Source organism: Balaenoptera physalus (genome assembly GCF_965194825.1).
Source record: "Balaenoptera physalus genome assembly, chromosome: 1".
In the NCBI taxonomy this organism is placed as follows: Eukaryota; Metazoa; Chordata; class Mammalia; order Artiodactyla; family Balaenopteridae; genus Balaenoptera; species Balaenoptera physalus.
The window spans coordinates 84,379,771-84,401,453 of NC_138882.1; the positions used below are offsets into that span (position 1 = coordinate 84,379,771).

Sequence of the window (21,683 nt, forward strand, 5' to 3'; positions counted from 1 at the left end):
CTCTGACTGGCCAGACAAGTTACTGCTTTCTCAACCCTGAGGCCTGGCAGTGAGTCAGGAGATGAAGAGGTGACTGTTGGCTGCGCTCTCAGCTCTGGATTTTTCTGGTAGAATGATCCCAGTTTTCCTGGGGGTAGCTGGCCTCAGTGCTAAGGCTCCCAAGGAGAGAGGATTTAAAAACTACTGACGCCAGGTAGGTCTCAGGTTGGCTCCCTCTTCTTTATGGCCCTTTAAGCCCAGAGGACCTGGAAGTTAGCTGTGGTACCTGGCCAGCCTCTGACCCCATGCTCCTAGGTCTCATTCCTGCCCCCTCACAATGCATGAATTCACTTCACACTCCCCACTCTTCTCCACTCATTCATTCAGATGCTTGAGTGCTAACCTGTTCTGAAGAGGTTTCCTCTTTCTGGCTTGGGTTGCTAGCCCTCTGACCATCTGAGCTTCTGCCCTCTATTCTCTCCCCCATGCAGCACCGAAGAGTAGTGCCCCTTCTCCATTACCCCCACCTCTTCTGCTCTCCCACACCCTACAGTCCTGGCCTCTCCTCTTCCTCTTTCCAAAACTGTTGTCATTTTCAGAAAAGAGAACTGAGAGCTTCTGGCTTAGGCTGGAAGGGAATGCAGTGTGCCCTAAACCTGGAAGTAGGGGCAGCCACCTGGGTCTCCGCAAACTAGGCTTTCAGGGCCTTCACGCAGGCAGGAAAGCCACATCTGAGTAGGACCGAGGGTGGGACGGGAGAGCGCCTCAGACTTCAGGGGTCAGTGTCCTGCGGCAATGGCTGGTTGGTGGGAAGCCGCCTGGGTGCAAGGGGCCCTCCCAGCCGCCAGGGGTCGCGCTGCAGGCGGTCGGGCGCTGGGCAGGCGCTGCCAGGGTCACGGCCGCCGGCCCGGGAGGTTGGGGGTGGGGGGGACCCGCGGCGCCCGCGGTCCGGGAGGGGGGAGGGGGGGTGGGGGGAGCAGAGAAAGCGGGGCGCGCGGAGGAGCACCCGTCCCCCAGCGCAGTGGGAGCCGGAAGGGCCGTGCGGCGCGAGCGAGCGGCGCGGCAGCACAGTCCCCAAGTGGCGCAGCGCGGCGGGGACGCTGGGATCGCCCGGATCTCCCTCCACGGCGCCCCGCGCCTCGGCGCCCTCGGCCGCTTCTTCTTCCTTCACTCGTCGCCCCGGCGGGAGCCGCGCCCGAGTCGGGTGCGACATGTCCGGGGCCGGGTAGCCGCGCCGCCCGCCGGCCCGCCAACCCGCCTTCCGAGCCACCCGCCCGCGGGCCGGCCGGTGGGGGGAGTCGCGGGGCAGGCAGGTAGGGGCTGGACCGGGCGGGGCGGCGGGCGGGGAAGGAAGGGAGGGAGCGCCGGCGGGGCGGGGGCTCTCCCCCAGCTGTTCTCCGGCGCTGCACATCTGGTTCCGGTTCCTCTCTCCTGGGGAAGTGAAAGTGGAGGGGATGGTGCAGCCCGGAGTTAGCTAGCAGTGCCCCGGCGCCCTGCACCCCTCCTGCTCCCGCGGGTCCTAGAGCTCGAGCACCCCTCCCTCCGCTCGGGTCACGCGGCGGCCGGCGCTGCTGCCGTCACGTCTCCGGCCGCCTGCGCGGCCGCTCCTCTCTGCCCTCCTGCTCCTTCCTCAGCCTCCTCCCGCTCGGCGCGCCCTTTGCCCCAACAAGAACTTCCCGCCGCCCGGCTTGTGGGCGTTGCGACCCGGAGTGGCGCCCCTGCCCCTTGCGTTCCCCAGGGAGAAAGGGCTGCCTTCTGCAGGACTCTTCCCTGGCCCGGTGAGGAGAGGCCCGGGTGCGGAGGTCCTGCCGATGGGGGCCACTCGCTCTTCTGCTGGTCTCAACCTCATGGCTCCCGCCTGCTGCCTTGGGCATAGGGCATAGGGCTCCCATTCGCCAGCACGGGACGAGGCATGGGGCTGTGTCCCAGAGCTAAATCAGGAGGCTGACGCTAACTCCTGGCTTCACCTCGCAGATGTGGAGACTAAATTAAGCTGGAGTTGGTGTGTGTATGCGTGTGTGTGGCCAGAGGCCAGGTTAAGGAGAGCCAGCTTGGCTACTGAGATTCCTTTGCCCCCTCTTCTCTTGGCAAGGGTGGGAGGTTAGGTAGGATTGTACATCCTGGATCCAGTCTGAGCCTCCTCTGCCTTGCTCCGGGTCCTTTAGTCTAAGGTTCCAACTTGGAATGATGCTGTGTTGTCACCTTCAACGGTACCCACCCCCCCCAGCACACACACACACACACACACACACTCACACCCATAGGCTGGCTTCCGCTGAGCTGCAGCTTCCCCTCCACTGTTTCAGGAAGTCACCTCCCTTCCCCTCTGAAGCGGCCCCCACGCCTTCGGTCCTCAGCTGCAAGCCACCCACCAAGCTCTTTCCCAGCTTCTGCACCCTGGGGCACTCTGGGACCCTTGGGGCTCCTACTCCCTGGGGTTGGGCCATGAAGGCAGGTGAGAAGAGTTACTGAAGACCCGTTGTGGGCCTGTTTCTGTCTCTGGGCTCCATGGAGGAGGGCTTGGGGATTTCTGGGACTGTCTCCCACTGCTGCTTTGGAGTTAACTGGGGATACCTAAGGATCCTGGAGGTTGGAGGGCACTGGTTTTTTTGTCAGATAGTGGAGCTAAGTTAGGAAAAAAGGACACTTGAGTCTGGCGAAAAGATGCTTAAAGCTTGGGTTTTGTGGAGTCCTCACAAAAACCTAGACGTGGGCTCTTTAAGAATATTAGCTGGCTCATGAGGTTCTTAGAATGTCAACTAGAGTAGGAAGGCCAGAAATCCATAAAAAGACTGTAAAGTTGGCATGATGTCATGGCCAGAAGGAATGATGTCATTGCAGGCCATTACAGAAAAGATTGTGATCTCTGTTGTTAGGGAGTGAAGAGGGGTGGGGTCTTTAAAAGGGATACAGAAACTATGATGTCAGAGCCCAGGTTAACTGTGTGCCGTGGAGTGGAGTTTGGGTTCTTTGGGAAGAGGGCTGGTACCACCAAGAGGGAGGGTCCTGGTCTCTTTAAGGAGCTGTGGTGGGCTGTGAGGGCCTGGTGATGTCACAGGCGGGAGAGTTTAGGATTGGCTGACCACTGATCCTGCTTTTCCTTGAAAGGACTAGGAAGAGGAGGGAAGCAAGAGGGGGACTCCCTGGTTGCCATGGCAACACCAGCCTTCCTTGCTTCATCTCTCTCCCACTTGGCCATTCCAGATGCAGTGAGTGAGGCGGGGGCCATGGCGGAGGAGCGGCCCCCCCGGCTGGTGGATTACTTCGTGATAGCTGGGCTTGCAGGGAACGGAGCACCCATCCCTGAGGAAACATGGGTTCCTGAACCCAGTGGGCCCCTTCGCCCTCCCCGGCCAGCTGAGCCCATCACAGATGTGGCAGTCATCGCTAGGGCCCTGGGCGAGGAGGTGCCCCAGGGCTACACATGCATCCAGGCTTCTGCTGGGGGCCACCCCTTGGAACTCAGTGCTGGGCTCCTGGGTGGAACTCAACCAGTCATCTGCTACCGGAGGGGGCGTGACAGGCCCCCCCTCGTTGAGCTGGGGTGTGTGCACCTACCCATGCTGGCACCAAGGGAGGCTGGGAGGAGATCTGGGGTGAGGCAGGGAGAGGTAGGGGTATGGGATGAGGGATGTGCAATGGGAATGGGAAGAGAGTGGGCTAGAGGCCGGGGAGAAGGGCCTGAAGTTGTGCGTACTTAGTTCTCACACAGATTTGGGTGCATATACTAGTGCTGCTACTTGCCAGCTACGTGACCTTAGGCAGTTTATTGAGCCCCTCTGGGCCTTTTCCCTTATCTGTAAATTGGGGAAAATAATACCTCCTCATAGGGTGGCTGAGAAGATTAAACGAGATAATCCATATAAGGGACTTAGCACAGAGTCAATAAATGGTAGCTTTTATTCTTAGTATTTATTAATGAGCTTGAGAACCATGGAAGGTTTGAGGAGTTGTTACTGATCAAGAAGTAGAGCCAAGGGCAGAAGAGGGGCACAGGATTTTGGAGGGCAGAGTTCAGCAAGAAGTGGGTCCTGGTGTTAGGGTTTAACTAGGCTGAGTAGGTAGGACTAGGTAGGCAGATCTAGCAGGACTGGGGTCTTTCTCCTCTGTATTGGACTTTTGACATCTCTCTCTGTTCTCTGTGCCAAGGGTGTTGTATGAGGGGAAGGAACGTCCCAAGCCTGGCTTCCAAGTACTAGCTACGACACCCTACAGCCACTCAGCCAACCTGGCCCCTCCAGGCCCTGGGCACCCCCGAACCTACCTCACTTACCGGCGGGCAGCAGAGGGGGCAGGGTTGCATGCCCTGGGCATCACTGACCTCTGCCTGGTGCTGCCCAGCAAGGGCGAGTGCACGCCTCATACTTACTGCCGATTGCCCCGCAACCTCAACCCTGGCATGGTGAGTGGGGCCCTGAGCCAGGAACTGAGACCTGCACCATCTCTGTGTGACAGTGTGGACACGGCACAAAGGGTATCTGAGGACCAAGGCGTCTAACGGCGGGGCGGGGCCCAGAGGCGTGACTCTCGTCTTGGGGGACTGGGATTAGCGGGAGTTATAAAGACAAAGCCCACGTAGGGGTGGTGGAGAAAATGAACCCCAGAAACTTTTGTTAGCTGTGTGTTTGCTTGTCTCTTGCCATTTCTGGGGCAGTGGGGCCCAGCAGTGTACCTGTGCTACAAGGTGGGCCTGGCCAAGGCCAACACGCTGGTGTATGAGGCAGGTGAGTAGCCCCTCTGTCTCTCCAACCCCTTGACCCTCTGTGTCCCTCTGCCCTGGTGCCTCTTGGCTGGTACCTTCAGTGTCCACAGAACTCACTTCCCCTTTGCCGCTTGGCCCTTCTCTGGGATCCCCTGCTTCCCTCCCCTGGAGTCTGATGGACCCTACTCCTTTTGGGTACCCCCCACTCTGCCGGGGGTGCAGAGCTGCTGGGCCGCTACCCAGAGGAGGACAATGAGGCGTTCCCGCTGCCCGAGTCAGTGCCCGTCTTCTGCCTGCCCATGGGGGCCACTATCGAGTGCTGGCCTGCCCAGACCAAGTACCCCGTGCCCGTCTTCTCCACCTTTGTGCTCACGGGTGCAGCTGGTGATAAGGTGGGTGTGCAGAGTGTGGTCAGGGGTCCGGGCTCCACAGGGCCCGCCTGACTGCCCCTCTGCCCCTGCCAGGTGTACGGTGCTGCCTTGCAGTTCTACGAGGCGTTCCCGAGGACCAGGCTCTCGGAGCGGCAAGCGCGGGCCCTGGGCCTGCTGAGCGCCGTGGAGCGGGGCCGGGCACTGGGGGGCCGAGCTGTGCGCAGCCGCCGTGCCATTGCTGTGCTGTCCCGCTGGCCTGCCTTCCCTGCCTTCCGCGCCTTCCTCACCTTCCTCTACCGCTACTCCGTCTCAGGCCCCCACCGCCTGCCCCTGGAAGCGTGAGCACGAGACTTCCCCGACACTGGGAAGGGTTATGAGTGGATCGGGAGGCCAGGAGAGATGGACGAGATTAGGCTGGGCAGGGGGAGCTGGGTGGGCAGAGGAGTGGGGATGGGGCTGTAGTGTGTGGCTGGAGAGTTGGTCCATCTCAAAAATGCCCCTGGCTGAGGGGCTGAGTGGGGCCTGAAATCCAGGCTACACTTGCTAGCTAAGTCCTGGCCAGGGGCTCTGCAGGCCCAGAGGGAATCTCTTTTCTGATTTGCACAAATGCTGTACATAATGGAGGCTCTGATGGCTCACACCGGTCTCGAGGTGGATCTCAGGGAGGAGTAAGGTTCTTGTGGACAGGTGAAGGAGAAGAGCAAATGTGACTGAATGAAGTAGACTGGGAGTCTGCCTCTGACTGGACCCCTCTCTCCCCCAGGCACATCTCCCACTTCATTCACAATGTCCCCTTCCCTTCCCCACAGAGACCCCGCATCCTGGTGCAGGTGAGAGCTGGGGCTGAGGCTGGGGCTAGATGGGAGGAGGAGAACTGCCAGGGGCTAGTCTTCACCATCCTGACCTGTGGCTCTTCTGTCTCCCAGATGTCTCCCTATGACAACCTGCTCCTCTGCCAGCCTGTATCCTCACCCCTGCCCCTCAGGTATGTGCCCAGGTTGGGGGGGCTTTGATGACCAAGGACATGGTAAGTGCCAGGCAGGTGGGCACAGGTGTTGAGATCTGTGCAGGCTGGGCCCAGGTGGTGTCTGTGCCCAGTGACTAGGGAAAGGCCTCCTGCTGACTCTTCTCCCACTTTGGCATTGCCCACAGTGGTGCCAGCTTCCTGCAGCTGCTGCAGAGCCTGGGCCCTGAGCTGGCTATCACGCTGCTGCTGGCTGTGCTCACGGAGCACAAACTACTAGTCCACTCACTGCGGCCGGACCTGCTCACCAGCGTCTGCGAGGCCCTCGTCTCTGTGAGTGCTACCCTGCCCAGACTGCCTTGCCTAGAGTGTTCTTTCTGGTGCCCCAGTCCCTACCTAGATTCTCCTTACTTTTCTTTCCTTGGGGAGGGTTCCTCAGCCTTTTACCCTTGGGCACGACCTACAGGACATACAGCTTCCGTCAGGAGCTCTTCTTTGGAGCCCAACTCCCACAGCTTCTCTCAACAGGCACCACCCCCCAGGGCCAAGGCCCCCTCTCCTGCTGCCCCTATGCCCTGCTCACTGGTCCTTACTCCCTGATGCTTCAGATGATCTTCCCGCTGCACTGGCAGTGCCCCTACATTCCGCTGTGCCCGCTAGTGCTGGCAGACGTGCTGAGTGCCCCCGTGCCCTTCATCGTGGGTATCCACTCCAGTTACTTCGATCTGCATGACCCGCCTGCGGATGTCATCTGTGTCGATCTTGATACCAACACGCTCTTCCAGTAAGAGGGCTGGGTCTTGTCCAGGGGGTTTCGAGGTGGGGGGCAGGAGAGGGCTGGTGTATGCAGTGTACCTGCTCAAAAGGAGCCTCAGGCAAAACGTGGAGGAGGCTGGCGAGGAGCCCCATCACCCTTTCTTCCTCTGTTTATCTCACAGGACTGAGGAAAAGAAGCCCCTCTCCCCTCGGATCCTGCCCCGCAGACCCTACAAGGTTCTGCTGGCTACACTGACAAACCTGTACCAGCAGCTGGATCAGAGTGAGGAGCGTGGGTGGGGGTGGGAGGCTGGAAACTGTCATTGACCTTAAACCTCCAGTTTGGGGAGGCCTGTGGAGAGCTGACCTTACTTGAGGAGGTTAGAGGAGTTAGGCTTTCATTTGGTGGAAGTGAGAGGAATTCAAATTCTAGTTTAAGCAAGAGGGAAGCGCATGTCACATTAATATTCCTGAATATGTCAGGGAGGTTGAGCTTGTCATTGGGGAGGCTTGAAACTGTTACCTGAAGGTAACTTTTTTTTTTGTAAATTCTTTTTTTAAAAAATTAATTAATTAACTTATTTATTTTTGGCTGCATCGGGTCTTCATTGCTGCGTGCGGGCTTTTTTCTAGTTGCAGTGAGCGGGGGCTACTCTTCGTTGCAGTGCGCGGGCTTCTCATTGCAGTGGCTTCTCTTGTTGCGGAACACGGGCTCTAGGCGCATGGGCTTCAGTAGTTGTGGCTCGTGGGCTCTAGAGCGCAGGCTCAGTAGTTGTGGCGCACGGGCTTAGTTGCTCTGCGGCATGTGGGATCTTCCCGGACCAGGGCTCGAACCCTTGTCCCCTGCATTGGCAGGCGGATTCTTAACCACTGCGCCACCAGGGAAGTCCCTGAAGGTAACTTTTTAGTTACTATTGGTACCAGGTCTGTTAGGACCTGCCGGTGGTGGGGTAGCAACAGTGACTTCTGTGTGAAGAGCAGGGTTGAGGCAAGCCCTACGGGTGCTGGCCCTGATTCTCAGGCTGCCCTGGTCCCCAGCATATACTGGACCCGAAGAGGAGGCCTCCCTGGAATTCCTGCTGACAGACTATGAGGCAGTGTGCGGCCGCCGGGCCCGGCTGGAGCGCGAGGTCCAGGGAGCCTTCCTCCGCTTCATGGCCTGCCTGCTCAAGGGCTACCGGGACTTCCTGCGCCCGCTCACCCAGGCCCCCTCTGAGGGGTCTCGTGATGTCGACAACCTCTTCTTCCTGCAGGGTAAAGGGAGCCTGTCTCTGCTTGGGGAGGGTGTCACGGGAGGGGTGGCCAGGGGCTGGGCCCCATGGGGAAGCCCGAGGGGACGGGGAATCACACAGTTTCTTGTTCCTTCACTCAGCACACGTTTTTGTGGGCACCAGCTTTGAGCTGTATGCTCTTCTGGGCTTGGAGAGGGGATAAGGGTACAAAGATGAACCAGCTGTGGCCCTGCCCTCTGGGAAGCCCTGGGCTTGGTGGGGACACAGTGACGCCTGTGGTGAGCCACCCCCATGGGCGAAACTCTCTTCCCTTGGAGACTCCCCAGTCTGAGGTCCTAGGTGCCGACAGATAAAAGGGAGGGATTCCATGGGACTGTGGTGCTGGGGTAGCTGAGCTGGTCGGCTTGGCGTGTGGTGTAGTGGTGCCAGAGGGGCCAAAGAGGGGATGGCTTTGATGGCCTTGGATGCCAAGTTGGCAGGGAGCCAAGAAAAGGGTTCGGAAGGGGGTGCCTGTGGTAGGGACCCCTGGTAACCTTCCTCTCTGCCCCATTCTCACCCGTCAGGCTTCCTCAAATCCCGGGAACGCTCCAGCCACAAGCTGTACTCCCAGCTGCTGCACACACAGATGTTCTCGCAGTTCATTGAGGAATGTTCTTTTGGATCTGCTCGGCATGCTGCCCTGGAATTCTTTGACTCTTGTGTTGACAAGGTATTGGGCATTATCCCTTCTCTTCATGCCCTTTGCCCTCTGCTCTCCTCTTGGCAGTCTCTGTTATCCCAGGTATAAACACTCTACATCTTCTCTGTGGCAGGGATGGTGCCCCTGGAGTTATACAGGGCACAGCCTATGCAGCATACGTGACCGGCCTCATAGACATACCGTCTTCCCATTCCTCACTCCATCCCCCAGCTCTGTCTCCAGGGCCTTGGTGGAATCTGGACCCACTACCTCCTTCCCTGTGGCTATGCTTTCCTGGGAGATGCTCATTCTCTTACCATCCTGCTCCAGGTCCACCCAGAGCAGGAGAAGCCTGAGCCAACACCCTTGGTGGAGCTGGAGGAGCTGTCGGGAAGTGAGCTCACTGTCTTTATCACACCTCCTGAGGAGCCGCCGGCGCCAGAGGGCAGTGAATCTACCCCCCAGTACTGGTGAGAGCCTCTTGTCCCCTCACTTGTTGTGAGGCCCCATAGGCTGACTTAGTGCCAACTGCTCCTGATGTTGCCTTTCTCTGCCCCTCCAGCTACGATGGGTTCCCCGAACTACAGGCTGAGCTGTTTGAGTCTCCTCAAGAGCAACCCGGGGCTCTGCCTGTGCCAGGTCCATCCCGTAGTGCCCCCAGCAGTCCTGCCCCTCGCCGTACCAAACAGGTAACCCGCAGGTGGGCCCCCCAGAGGCATCTGGCTCAGGCCAAGGGCTGCTGCTTCAGTTTCTTCATCTGTAAAATGCGTATAATAGTATTTACCCCATAAGGTTGTTGGAAGGTTTCAATCATGTCTGGCACATAAAAGGCACATGAAATATTAGCTATTGTTACCACTGTCATCATCCTCATCTTCATTTTCTGAGGGTTTCTGAAACCAGGGGCTTGCTGCCTCTTCCAGGGCACCTGCCCATGCTCAAGCTAGGCATCTCTGCTTGGGGATCCTGGGCTGTGTGTGCAGCATCCCTCCCGCCTCGTCAGCGCACAGACCCTTCCTCAGGGAGGGTGCTGCTTCTCCCACACTGTTTTAAGATCTGCCCTGCCCTGGCATCGTACTCACCCAGGTGTGTCCCCTGCCCTACCTAGGAGATGAAGATCGCACAGAGGATGGCGCAAAAGTCAGCAGCTGTGCCTGAGCTCTGGGCCCGGTGCCTGCTGGGCCACTGCTATGGGCTGTGGTTCCTGTGTCTGCCTGCCTATGTGCGGTTGGCGCCCTCCAGGGTGCGGGCACTGCAAACGGCTTACCAGGTGCTGCGCCAGATGGAGAGCCGCAAGGTGGTGCTGCCCGACGAGGTGGGCACCCGCGCCCAGTCCCAGGGGCTTGTGCAGGCATGGGGGCTGTGAGAGGGAAACTTGGTGACCATGGAAAGCAGACGGGGAGCACGGGCACAAGTTGAGAGCTGGGCGGGTGCTCCATCACATTCACTGAATTAATGAGCATGTTCAGGGTGTAGCAGTAGAGACCGCAGGGTGGCAGCATCAGCAGGAAGGGTAGGTGGCTCTGAGGCAAGCCCAGGAGCTGCCAGGGGCCAGTGAAGTCTGTGAGAATTGGGGAGGCTGGAGAAGGGTGCTCGCTGAGACTTGAGGATTTGGGTTGGGAGTGAGTCCGCTCTCATCCTGTGCGTCTCCTGGCCCAGGTGTGTTACCGGGTGTTGATGCAGCTCTGCTCACACTATGGGCAGCCCGTGTTGTCCGTGCGGGTCATGCTGGACATGCGGCGGGCAGGCATCGTGCCCAACACCATCACCTACGGCTACTATAACAAGGTACCTAATTTGGGGTGAGGGGGGGATGGCAGCCTGTGCCAGGTATGTGTGTGGGGAGGATGCTGCTCCCTGACACCTGCTGCTCTCCCCTCTCCTTGGAGATCGGGCCCATACAATCCAACAAGGTCCTGTCACCATTGTCACCCATTGTGCTCCTCTAGTGCCTTAGCACCTACAGACGGTTTTCTCATACTTGGCTGCTTTGATTTTCACCCACAATACTCCTGACAAGGAGGTTGGGCGAGTACTGCTACCTCCCGATGATAGCTAATAGTGGGAGCCAATATGCCAGGCACTGTTCCAAATACATTTTCCACATCAAATCATTTTATCTTTACCACAGCCCCATGAAGTGGAATGATTATTGTCCCCATCTTACAGATGAGGCCATGAGGTTGCAGAGGCTTAGTAACTTGTCCGAGGGACCACAGTGAGTAAGTTAGGGAGTTAGGGGATGCACACAGGCATGCCGATGTTTCCCGGATTCGGGCCCTTAACCATGATACTAACCTATATTTCCTGTTTTTTAGATGAGGAAACTAATGACCAAAAAAATGAACCGATTTCTTCAAAGCCCATAGTTTATAAACAGCAGAGTCTGGATCCAGGTTGTTGCTACTGCTTCTGGCTTCCTCTAGAACCCCAGGGTGGCAGCTGCCAACTGTCTCTTCTGGGCTCTTGTTCCTGGCTGAGCCACTGGCAGGACAGTCCTAGGCAGGATGTCTGGAGGAGAAGGTGGTCCCTGGGGCTCCAGGTCAGGCAGTTGGCGTCAGGCTGAGGCCAGGGTATGGAAGTAGGCCATCTTCATGGGCACTGTGCTTGGCAGGCCGTGCTGGAAAGCAAGTGGCCGTCTGGTACACCGGGTGGGCGCCTGCGCTGGGCCAAGCTCCGGAACGTGGTCCTGGGGGCTGCTCAGTTCCGCCAGCCCTTGAGAGAACGGCGGCAGCGGTGGCAGCATCAGAAGCAGGAGGAGGAGGCAGAGACGGCAGCACAAGAGGCAGGCGGCTCCCAGACAGGTGGGTAGGGGCTGGTGACACGGGCGGGGGATAGGCATGGAGAGCTGGGGCTGGTCTAGTGGCTGGCACTGGGTGTTCTCAGAGTGGATAAACTACACTTGGCTGGTAACAAAAGAGACGAAGTTCTGCCGGGGAGGAGCCCTATAAATCCAGGTCCACGTAAGGAGCTCTGTTTTGGAACCGGGGGCTGGGTTTCTAGCTGGCTGCCTTTCAACCCCCTCTCTGTCTTTTACAGAGCCCTATCTGGAGCGCCCCTCCCCTACCCGCCCCCTTCAGCGCCAGACTACCTGGGCTGGGCGAAGCCTGAGGGACCCTGCCTCGCCTATGGGGCGCCTGGTGAAGAGTGGCAGCCTGGGTAGTGCCCGAGGGGCACAGCCCACTGTGGAGGCTGGTGTGGCCCACAGTGAGTGCCCTTGTCCCACACCCCAACCCTCAGCCCCGTCAGCTTCCCTGACCACTTGCCAGTGAAAGAGGGGAAGGCCAGAGCCAGGATGGACGGGTGGTGCTTTGTGGTGGGCACCGTAGATGCTGAGGGAATCTTGCCTGGACTGTCACCATGGTGGGGGCAGTGGTGCCAGAGTCTGTACAGCCAGGAATTGTGTTCACTCAGTTCCTGGAGGAGGGGCTGGACTCCATCTTCCCTGATTCTTTTCTGCCCTGTAGTGATAGAGGCCTTGGGGGTACTGGAACCCCGGGGATCACCTGTGCCCTGGCACGATGGAAGCCTCTCAGACCTGAGCCTGACCGGGGAGGAGCCGGCACCTGGAGGCAGCCCAGGGGACACAGGCTCAGCCCTGAGTACCCAGTCCACTGAAACCCTGCAAGGGCCAAGTGGGCGGGTACCCAAGGATGGCTGGCGTCAGGATGAGGCCAGCACCCCCCGAAGAGGGCTGGGTGCCCGCCTCCAACAGCTGCTCACTCCTTCCCGCCGCTCCCCTGCCTCTCGTGTTCCCCCACCTGAGCTGCCCCCTGACCTGCCTCCCCCAGCCCGCCGCAGCCCCATGGACAGCCTTCTGCGCCCCCGGGAGCGCCCTGGATCCACTGCATCCGAGGTAGCCAGTGAGGGGAGGGTCCAGACACTTGAGCACCAGGAGGCCTGGGGAGGAGCTGCTAACCAGGAGTGCCCAGAGAGGGCCCTGAGGGGTGGCTGAAGCCAGCATCCTGGGTGAAGAGGAGCATGGGTGTGGCTAACTATGCTTTCTCATGCGATGGCAGAGCTCAGCCTCTCTGGGCAGTGAGTGGGACCTCTCAGAATCTTCTCTCAGCAGCGTGAGCCTTCGCCATTCCTCAGAGCGCCTCAGTGACACCCCTGGATCCTTCCAGCCATCTTCCCTGGAAGTGAGGATAACCCCTCCCACGCAGATGTGCTTGAACACACACATACACGACACCCATTCAGTCTGTCAAAGGCAGGGGTTGGGGAGGAGGTGGGAGGAGCCTGGGCTGGGATGTGAAGATGAGAGGGGCTGGGGAAGGAGCACGGGCTCCTGAGCCTAGAGGCCAGAAGGGGCCTGCTTCCTGGGGTCTTCTTGCCTGCAGATTCTGCTGTCTAGCTGCTCCTTGTGCCGCGCCTGTGATTCCCTGGTGTATGATGAGGAGATCATGGCTGGCTGGGCACCTGACGACTCCAACCTCAACACAACCTGTCCCTTCTGCACCTGCCCCTTTGTGCCCCTACTCAGTGTCCAGACCTTTGATTCCCGACTCAGGTGCCCAAAGCAGGGCGAGTGCTGTGGGTGGGTCAGGGAGGTGGAGGTCCGAGGGCTGACCCTCCTCCTGCTATCTCGCTGCAGTGCCCCCAGCCCCAAGCCTGCTTCTGCTGGTGCCAGTGGCAGCAAAGATGCTCCTGTCCCTGGGGGCCCAGGCCCTGTGCTCAGTGACCGCAGGCTCTGCCTTGCCCTGGATGAGCCCCAGCTCTGCAACGGACACGTGGGGGTAAGGGCTGGGCCAAAGGGGCACGAGCAGTGTGTGTGTGTGTGTGTGTGTGTGTGTGTGTGTGTGTGTTGCCCTGTGGGTGGCCCCAGTGGTGCTGGGGAGAGGTAGGCATTGAGGGCAAGGGACGTCCCAGAAGCTGTTGGACATGGTGGCCCAGTGGGAATTGTGGCTCTGAGGATGGGGCCGTGGTACATGCCCTCCACTGCCCTCTCGCTTTGTGCCTGACAGGGTACCTCCCGGCGTGTCGAGAGTGGGGCATGGGCGTATCTGAGCCCCCTGGTGCTGCGTAAGGAACTGGAGTCGCTGGTAGAGAACGAGGGCAGTGAGGTGCTGGCGTTGCCTGAGCTGCCTGCTGCTCACCCCATCATCTTCTGGAACCTTCTGTGGTATTTCCAGCGGCTACGCCTGCCCAGTATTCTGCCATGCCTGGTGCTGGCCTCCTGTGATGGCTCCCCACCTCCCCAGGTCAGTTCCCAGTTCCCTGATATGGTCCCTGCTTCCTCATCTCCCAGCTCTGTTTCTCAGTCCTCTGTGTCTTCAGTGCTATAGAAAGAGCACAGGCTTTGGAGTTGGTTGTACCTGGTTTGATTCCCGGCCCTTTCACTTCACTACTCTGAGCTACAATTTCTCATCTGTAAAATGGCATAAGCGCTGCCCCCCACCCCCACAAACAGGGCTGTTGTTAAGGCACCTAGTGTAGTGCCTGGTACCCAGAAAATAATTTGTTAATGTTCATCTGTTTATTGCTCTATTCATTGCACCAACATTTATTGAGCACCTTTTAGGTTCCAGGCAGAGTTTTAGGCACTAGGGATGTAGCAGATTACAAAACAGAGTCCTTGCTTTCATAGAGCTTGCATTCCCATGGGGAATAAGAGTTCCTTTCTCTCTTCTCTTTGACTATGTCCTGTAATGTCCCTGTCTCTTGGAATAACGCCTGTCCATTTCCTGTCCCCTGCCTCCCACTCCATCAGCCTCTCTCCTTTATCTTGGCTCCCTGCAGGCCCCATCTCCTTGGATAATGCCTGATCCAGCATCTGTGCAGGTGCGGCTGCTGTGGGATGTCCTGACCCCTGACCCCAGTAGCTGCCCACCTCTCTATGTGCTCTGGAGGGTCCACAGTGAGTCTGGTATTTGGCCTAGGATGGGAAGGGGAAGGTCCCAGACTTAGAGTGTTCAATAATCCTGGCTACCTTCTTTTTTTTCACCCAGGCCAGATCCCCCAGCGGGTGGTATGGCCGGGCCCAGTACCTGCATCCCTTAGTCTAGCATTGCTGGAGTCCGTGCTGCGCCATGTCGGTCTCAGTGAGGTGCACAAGGCTATAGGGCTCCTGCTGGAAACTCTAGGGCCCCCTCCCACTGGCCTGCACCTACAGAGGTATCGTGTTCCTATCTGAGAGGTCCCTGGTCTGTCCCGGGCTCCATACCCCCTTTATCTCACTTACACCCTTTTGTCTCCACTCCAGGGGCATCTACCGTGAGATCTTATTCCTGACATTGGCTGCTCTGGGCAAGGACCACGTGGACATAGGTGAGGGAGCAGGCAGGGGGCTGAGGAGTTTAGGGATCTGGGGCCAGGTGTGGAAGCTTGGAATCCTAATATACTGACCTACCTCCACCCTCTTTCCTAGTGGCCTTCGACAAGAAGTACAAGTCCGCCTTTAACAAGCTGGCCAGCAGCATGGGCAAGGAGGAACTGAGGCAGCGGCGGGCACAGATGCCCACCCCAAAGGCCATTGACTGCCGAAAATATTTTGGAGCACCTCTGGAATGCTAGGGACCCTTAAGCTTCCTTCTCCAGCCTGGGCTGAGGAGGTGAGGGAGAATGGATTCTAGAGATAACCTGCTTCCCTGTTGCTTTCATAGAGGAGTTGGGAATAGGCTGGGAAGCATGCCCAGCCGTAGGCTCTGAATTGGGGCAGCAGGAAGAGGGACCCACTGTTACCAAAAGTCACAATTCCCCTATCTCCAACCTGCCCTCTGTGCTCATGTTGATGTTGGAGGAGGCCTGGGGGGAGCTGGCACATTTCTGTTCCGCCTCATCCTATACCAGGAACTCCTCTCCAGGGTACCCACAGATCTGCACTGCCCTGGTCATTTTATAAGTTTTTGTTTTAAAAAACAACTAGAAAGATACAGAGCTACTGAGCCTTTGCCCTGAATGGGAGGGAGGGATGTCATTCCCCACCAATGATGGTCCCTCTTCCCTAGAATTGCCGAAGGAGCCCAAGGCTCTCCATGCCTTTCTACCTTAGTGTTTGTATTTTATTTTAAGTTATTTATTCTGGAGCCACAGCCCCCTTGCTTATGAGGTTCTTATGGACAGTGAGAAAGAGAAGGGAAATGGGGCCGCATGGTCCAGTGGTTTGTAGCTCCTTGAAAGTTAGGAGGTGGGAGCTAGAGGAGTCCCAGGCTCCCCTTAGGAAAAACTGGTGCCCCTCTAGCCCTGATCCTGCCTGTGCACTCCACCCTGGGGAATGCTTCACCCACCCAGGGCCCTGACTGTGCAATAAGGGATTGTTCCTTGCGAAGTTTCGTTGGATGTAATATAGTAAAAGCTGCTTCTGTCTTTTTTCTTCTGCCTCCTGTTCTCTGAGTCTGGGATAATGGTGGGGGATACCTCACTTTTTCTCCTGGCTGCACATCCTCCTTTACACCCTTTCGTCCCTTGCTGCCTTCAGGCACACACTGCTTTCCCTGACCAGGTCTGGTACTGGTCCCTTGGGGCACAGGGAGTTCTTGGAGCAGGAGAGGGGTGAATCCGGTGCTGGCTATGGTGGTGCCAGTCTGTGTGGTACTTCCGGCCCTCCCACACAATCACCCCCTTGTCCCTCATCTGTACCCCACACAAAGACTCCATTCTCTGGGGGCCCTGAGCTCATCTCTGCCTTCTTTCCTCTCCCCACAGCTTCCCCCTCCCAACTTCTCCAGTACCTCCACAGGGCAGCTCTCACGCATCCTGGGAGCCCTGGAACTCATTCTAGGCCTCCTTAGTTGCTCTAGCTGAAGGCAGTACTCTTCCAACCAGGGTCTCAGCCTGGGGACAGCACCAGGAAGACAGGGGCAAGGATTAAGGGGCTCACTGCGTGTGGGCGTCAGGCATCCAGGCATCATTTTTCTAATCCTTTTGGTCCACTCGGATTTCTCCCTTTCTTTCCTATATAATGAAATAAACACAGGAAACACTCCTAACAGAGCTGCAAAACCAATTACCAAAGGGAATTAGCCAACAAAACAGAAATATCTTGGGGAAGGAGGGCAGGAGTGTCAATGGAGGAAATAACTTACATGAGCCTCTAGTGCAAATTCCTGGGGGTGGATATTGGTGGATGAAGAGAGCCATACTACTACTGAATTCTGGGACCTTCAAGCCAGAGGATGCGTCCCCATCCTAACTTGAGCAGTGTCCTCAAGGAGCTGCAAAGGAGGGGCTTAGGAAATGCCATCTGTTTTTGCCAGAGACTAGGAGATGCCTTCTTCAGAGGGGAACCCTCATGTCACCCCAGGTTCTGATCAGACCTCACTCCCTAGAATCAAACTTTCCCTGTATCATCCCCAACAACCTTCTGCAAAGTTGAGTGACTTCCTTCCTGAAAACATGTTTCTGTTGAGTGTAGCATGCCCAGCTGTGCACTGAACCGTCTGGAATTATAGAGAGAATTTTGGGGCTCAGTCCCTACCTTAATAGAGCATACAGTCTTCCTGGTCTAGAGTGCCCCTTGCTTCACAAATGATAATGATGACTCTGCCTCCCAGCTTGTGCTTCTCATTTTTCAACAGGCCTATAGTCAGATGGGTGGAACTACAGAATTCTTTAACCGCGAGAGTGTCTGGGGATTCCAATAGCAAAGTACTCACCACAGCATCTGACATCTCTGTCCTGTGGCTTAGGGAGCTGTATGAGGGGCAGGATAAGTCCAAATTACCTGGCCCCATTTCTCTTCCCTGACTTTAGAGCGTGTAGGTTCGAGTATGACAAATTTTAGTTAAATCTTGTCTCTGGCACTTACTAATTTTATTACATCAGAAAAGTTACTTAACTGCTGTGCCTCAGTTTTTCCTCATCTGAAAATTGGGGAGGTTGTTCAAAGATTAATTATATAATCTACATAAAGTGCTAAGCACACTCAATAAATGTTAGCCCCAAAAAGAAAACGAACAAATAGAGCCTGCATGGGGCCAAGTCATGTCCACTACACCAGTGGCCTTGCTTATCTGTCTTTCTTGGAGCTTGATTGCTCCAGATTGAAAGTTCCCCCTCCACGACCTGATTTTAATTTTGCTGAAAGGCATTTTCTCAGGCCTCACTAGTATCTTCCTCAGGCTGGTATCTTCCACCACTGTGTTTCTCATATCCTTGCAGCCCTTGAAGAATGGCCCTTCAGACAGCAGAGAGTGCACTGAACTGATAATGGACAAAGCAGCAGGTTAGGGAAAGAGGGCTGTACCTTCCATGAGGGCAGTGACTTTGTCCTATTTACTGTATATCCCCAGCACATAGAAGAGTGTCTAGTCACATAATAGGTCTTGTATCGTGTGTGAAATAACCAAGCCAGTGAAGGAATTAAAATGACATAATTTTCAGTGTGGTATAAGACAGGTACTACAGGTAGAATACCAATCGAAGCTGAATTTTGAACTAAGAGGGTGGAATTGTTGGAAAAGTGAGGAAAATTCTCATAATAGTTAATATTATGTTTACCGAGTACTTACTATGTGCTTAGCACTATCCTGAGCTTTTGTTTTTAAAAATATTTATTTATTTGCAGGTCTTAGTTGCAGCAGGCGGGCTCCTTAGTTGCAGCACATGGGCTCCTTAGTTGCGACTCGCGGGCTCCTTAGTTGTGGCATGCGAACTCTTAGTTGCAGCATGCACGGGGGATCTAGTTCCCTGACCAGGGATCGAACCCAGGCCCCCTGCATTGGGAGCGTGGAGTCTTACCCTGCGCCACCAGGGAAGTACCCCTCTGAACATTTAAAATGTATATTTTATAATCCTCACCATTACCCTATGAACTAAGGTACTCATCAAGCATTCCCATGTTAAAGATAGGGAAACTAGGGCATAGAGACTAGAGGTTAAGTAACTTGCACCCAAATCACACAACTGGTAAGAGATCCAAACCCAGACAGTTGGACTCCAGAGACCATGTTCTTGGAAAGAGAAGGTGTTTTACCCACTTTAGAATTGGGGCATGCCTCTGCACGTGTGTGTGTTCGGGGGCCCACCTGTATTTTTGTGGACATGTCCTTCATTAGTTTCATTTCTATTGCACAGCATGACTTCTAAATGATTCGAAAAACACATTCTAGTGCTTCTGGAACCAGTTATTTCTGGGTTCAAACCACTGCTTAGTCACTAATTAGCTGTCTGACCTTTTCAAGTTCCTTAGCCTCTCTGAACCTGTTTCTTGATCTACCTGGATTCAAATTTCAGCTCTGCCACTTACCATGTGTAACTTTGGGCAAGTCATTTGATCTGTACCTCATTTTCCTCATCTGTAAAATGGGGATAACAGCATCTACCCCACAGAGTTATGAGGAATAAATAAAATAACCCACGCATAGCTCTTAAAAGAATAAATAAGGATGCATATATAGAACAGTGCCTCAGTCTCTTTTCCCAAAACGTTAGCTATTATTATTCCTTCAACACACTGACTCTGATAATTGGTCCCTATCCTCAGATGCTCAAGAACAATACTTGTGGTAAGTGCTCGAGAAACGCTGAGAGTTTAGGTGGGCCTAACTGCTTTGGGGAAGTAGGGAGGCTAGCAGGAGTTGGGCCTTGAGTTAGGTGGAGTCGGTGGAGTGGGAGGCTGTTTCCCTCACTGTGAACCTGACCAGACCAAGAGATCCCGAGGGAAGGAGCTGCGAGGGCTCTGCACGGCGTAATTTCTCAGCAATTTGGCTAGCTGCCTTTTTTTCTCCTGTCGTGGTTCAGTCACGACAGGGCCGTGCTGGGATACAATGAAGACCAGGAAGCTCAAGGCCTTTGGCAGACGGAGACAGGCCACGCCCCAAATAGACTGCAAGGCCCGAGCGCCTCAAGCTACTTCTATCGTGAAATTTCTGGATTCTGTCGCGATGAAACACCACCCAACACAGAGCCCAGCGCTGTTCGCCAGTCTCCATCTTTAGAATTGGAAGAACGAGAGCAGGCCAAAGGGGAATCCCGGTTTTGGGATACTGGGGTACGGCGGCTGCCTGGGGACCAAAACGTCTCTAAGGTAAAGTTGCAGCCTGAAGCGATTTTTTGACCCCCGACACTTAATGGGCTGCTGAAGACCCGGATGTGTCTGGGACTGGCCGAGGTACCCATTAACGCGCCCCCGCTAGACCATCCCCCTCCTCCGTTTACGATTGGATCTTAAGTACGCCAATCATCACTTCTCCAGCCACTCACTCTTCAAGGGTGGGGTGTAGCCCCGGCATCCCGTCTTCTATTGGTGTGGCCGAGAAGAGGAGGGCGGGGAGGCCGGCTCAGGTCGCCCAATGGGCGTCGTGGCGTGTGGGGAAGGCGGAGTCGAGGCGCTTGGCAGCTGCCCAATCAGCGTCCTTGTTTGTGTGGTGCCGCCGCCGCCGGTGCAGCCGCCGCCGCCGCCGCTGCCCCCGTCTGTACCGCAGTGTCTGCTCCGCCCGCCCGCCCGGGTCCGGCCCGCCCCCCTCTCCCACCCCCGCCCCCGGTCCCGTCAGCGGGGTCCGGAACCTACTGTGCCGTCGCCTCTTCCTTTTTCGACGCCGCCGCCGCCGCCGCCGCCTGAGGAGGCGAGCTAGCCGGGAGTTACACCGCCACCGCCAGGTGAGGAGCTTTGGCCTAGGCCAGCCTGGCCGCCCGCCCGCCCGGGGGCGGTGAGGAGCGAGGAAGGGAGGGAGGCTGGGAGGAGGCGGTGGTGGCGGAGGTGGGGGAAGGGAAAGGTGGAGGGGCGGGGGGAGGGGAAGCGCCCGCGAGCCGACGCCCGCCCGCGCGCCCCCGCCTTGCGTCCCCCTCCCCCCACCCCGGCACCGCGCGCCCCCGCCTCGCGCTCCCCCTTCACCTCATCCCCTCCCCCCGCTCCGCGCGCGCGCCCCGATCTTTCACTTCGGCCTCGCGCGCCCCCAGCTCGTGTCCCTTCATTTCTTCTCCTTTTACTCTTTCTCCCCTCCCTCGCGCCCCGTTTCCCCCGCCTTCCCCGCTTTCACTCACTGCCTCAGGCCCGCCATGCTCCCCTCCTTCCTCTCTAGCGCGCCCCCCCTTAACTCTCTCCACCCCCAGTGGTGCCCTCAGGGTGCGGGGGCCGCTCCCTGCTCTCAGTCTTGTGTTTGCTGGCGGTTGGGACAAATGGGGGATCCTTAAGGGTGAAGGAAGCACGGGATGATTACCTTTCTTTAGGCGAAGGGATCTGGAACGCAGAACCTTTACTCCTTTATTTCATCGTCCACCGTTCCCTCGTCCTCCCTTAGAAGGGAATTGTCTAAGCCTGTGTGGGTACTTGTCTTCTCTAGGGACTAAACTACCCCTTTCTTCAGCTGGGCTCCTGGGACCCACTGGATCTGTATCCCAGTTCAGTGCCTGAGGGTCGATGGAACTAGAACTTACCTTTTCCTAAACCAAATCCGGACTTAGAGTACTTTTTGCCTCCCAGCTCTCAATTACACTAAGGAGCTAGCCACTCCTATGAGTGGAGAGCTTTCGGTGCCATTCGCCGGCCCAGGCACTTTCCCCCTTCATAAAGGTATGGTAGCCTCTTTGGATTCTTCCCTAGCATCAACTTCCCTCCACACACAAGGTGTTAGTTCATAGGGCTGGCACTGAAGTGGAGATGGAGGCATTGATGGTGGGTGGGTGGCATGTGGATGCTAACTGAGCTAGCTATCAGCCTCTTCTGCTGCTGTCATCTGGAGAATCAGGTAGCCTTCCGAGAACCAGTTTTCTCATTTCTGATAAATGATTATTTAGAGGGCTTTTGTGTGCGTGTGAAGGAGCTGGGAGATGCTTAACATAGTGTGTTTCAGCAAAGGAAAAGAGCAGTGCTTTCAGGCCAGACTGAAAGAGAGATTTGAACTTGCAGCAGCTGGAGTAAAAGCCGGTTTAACAGATCTATGTTGGGAGAAGAGCTGATGCTTTTGAGTTTTTAAAACATTTTTCTCTCAAAATTATTTTTTAAAAAGACAATGCATGCATGTGATACAAAGTGAAAAGAAGTCTCTCTCTTTCTCACCTGTGTCCTCCAGCCATCCAGTCTCCGTCCCAGTACAGATGACTTCTGATTGTTTTCTTG

General features: G+C 56.5%; 2 protein-coding genes across 7 annotated transcripts in view; both read left to right on the forward strand.

Moving 5' to 3' along the window:
- Nucleotides 1-916: 916 nt before the first annotated feature.
- On the forward strand, nucleotides 917-15,997 carry DENND4B (DENN domain containing 4B). 5 transcript variants are annotated; one of them, XM_082435206.1, is made up of 29 exons: nucleotides 917-1,292; nucleotides 2,286-2,434; nucleotides 3,184-3,523; nucleotides 4,129-4,381; nucleotides 4,634-4,703; nucleotides 4,904-5,073; nucleotides 5,146-5,390; nucleotides 5,816-5,882; nucleotides 5,979-6,037; nucleotides 6,205-6,349; nucleotides 6,625-6,800; nucleotides 6,955-7,055; nucleotides 7,811-8,026; nucleotides 8,568-8,713; nucleotides 9,014-9,153; nucleotides 9,246-9,372; nucleotides 9,792-9,998; nucleotides 10,343-10,471; nucleotides 11,298-11,487; nucleotides 11,723-11,890; nucleotides 12,151-12,539; nucleotides 12,703-12,825; nucleotides 13,027-13,196; nucleotides 13,281-13,422; nucleotides 13,651-13,887; nucleotides 14,426-14,543; nucleotides 14,635-14,800; nucleotides 14,889-14,953; nucleotides 15,054-15,997. In XM_082435206.1, the coding sequence occupies exons 2-29, from the start codon at nucleotides 2,425-2,427 to the stop codon at nucleotides 15,197-15,199; spliced, it is 4,515 nt and encodes a 1,504-aa protein (XP_082291332.1). In that variant the 5' UTR covers nucleotides 917-1,292; nucleotides 2,286-2,424; the 3' UTR covers nucleotides 15,200-15,997. The 5 variants fall into 5 exon arrangements, with proteins under 5 accessions (XP_082291332.1, XP_082291333.1, XP_082291334.1 ...); XM_082435207.1 differs by lacking the exon at nucleotides 2,286-2,434 and having other exon boundaries at nucleotides 1,159-1,292; XM_082435208.1 differs by lacking the exons at nucleotides 917-1,292; nucleotides 2,286-2,434 and adding an exon at nucleotides 1,406-1,757.
- A 3,858-nt stretch (nucleotides 15,998-19,855) lies between these two features.
- The window catches only part of GATAD2B (GATA zinc finger domain containing 2B), an 84,236-nt gene continuing 82,408 nt past the window's right edge, over nucleotides 19,856-21,683 (forward strand). For both annotated transcript variants that reach the window (XM_082435752.1, XM_082435751.1), the window contains exon 1: nucleotides 19,856-20,224. The gene's annotated coding sequence lies outside the window, so the exon portion shown is untranslated. The remainder of the gene's footprint in view (nucleotides 20,225-21,683) is intronic.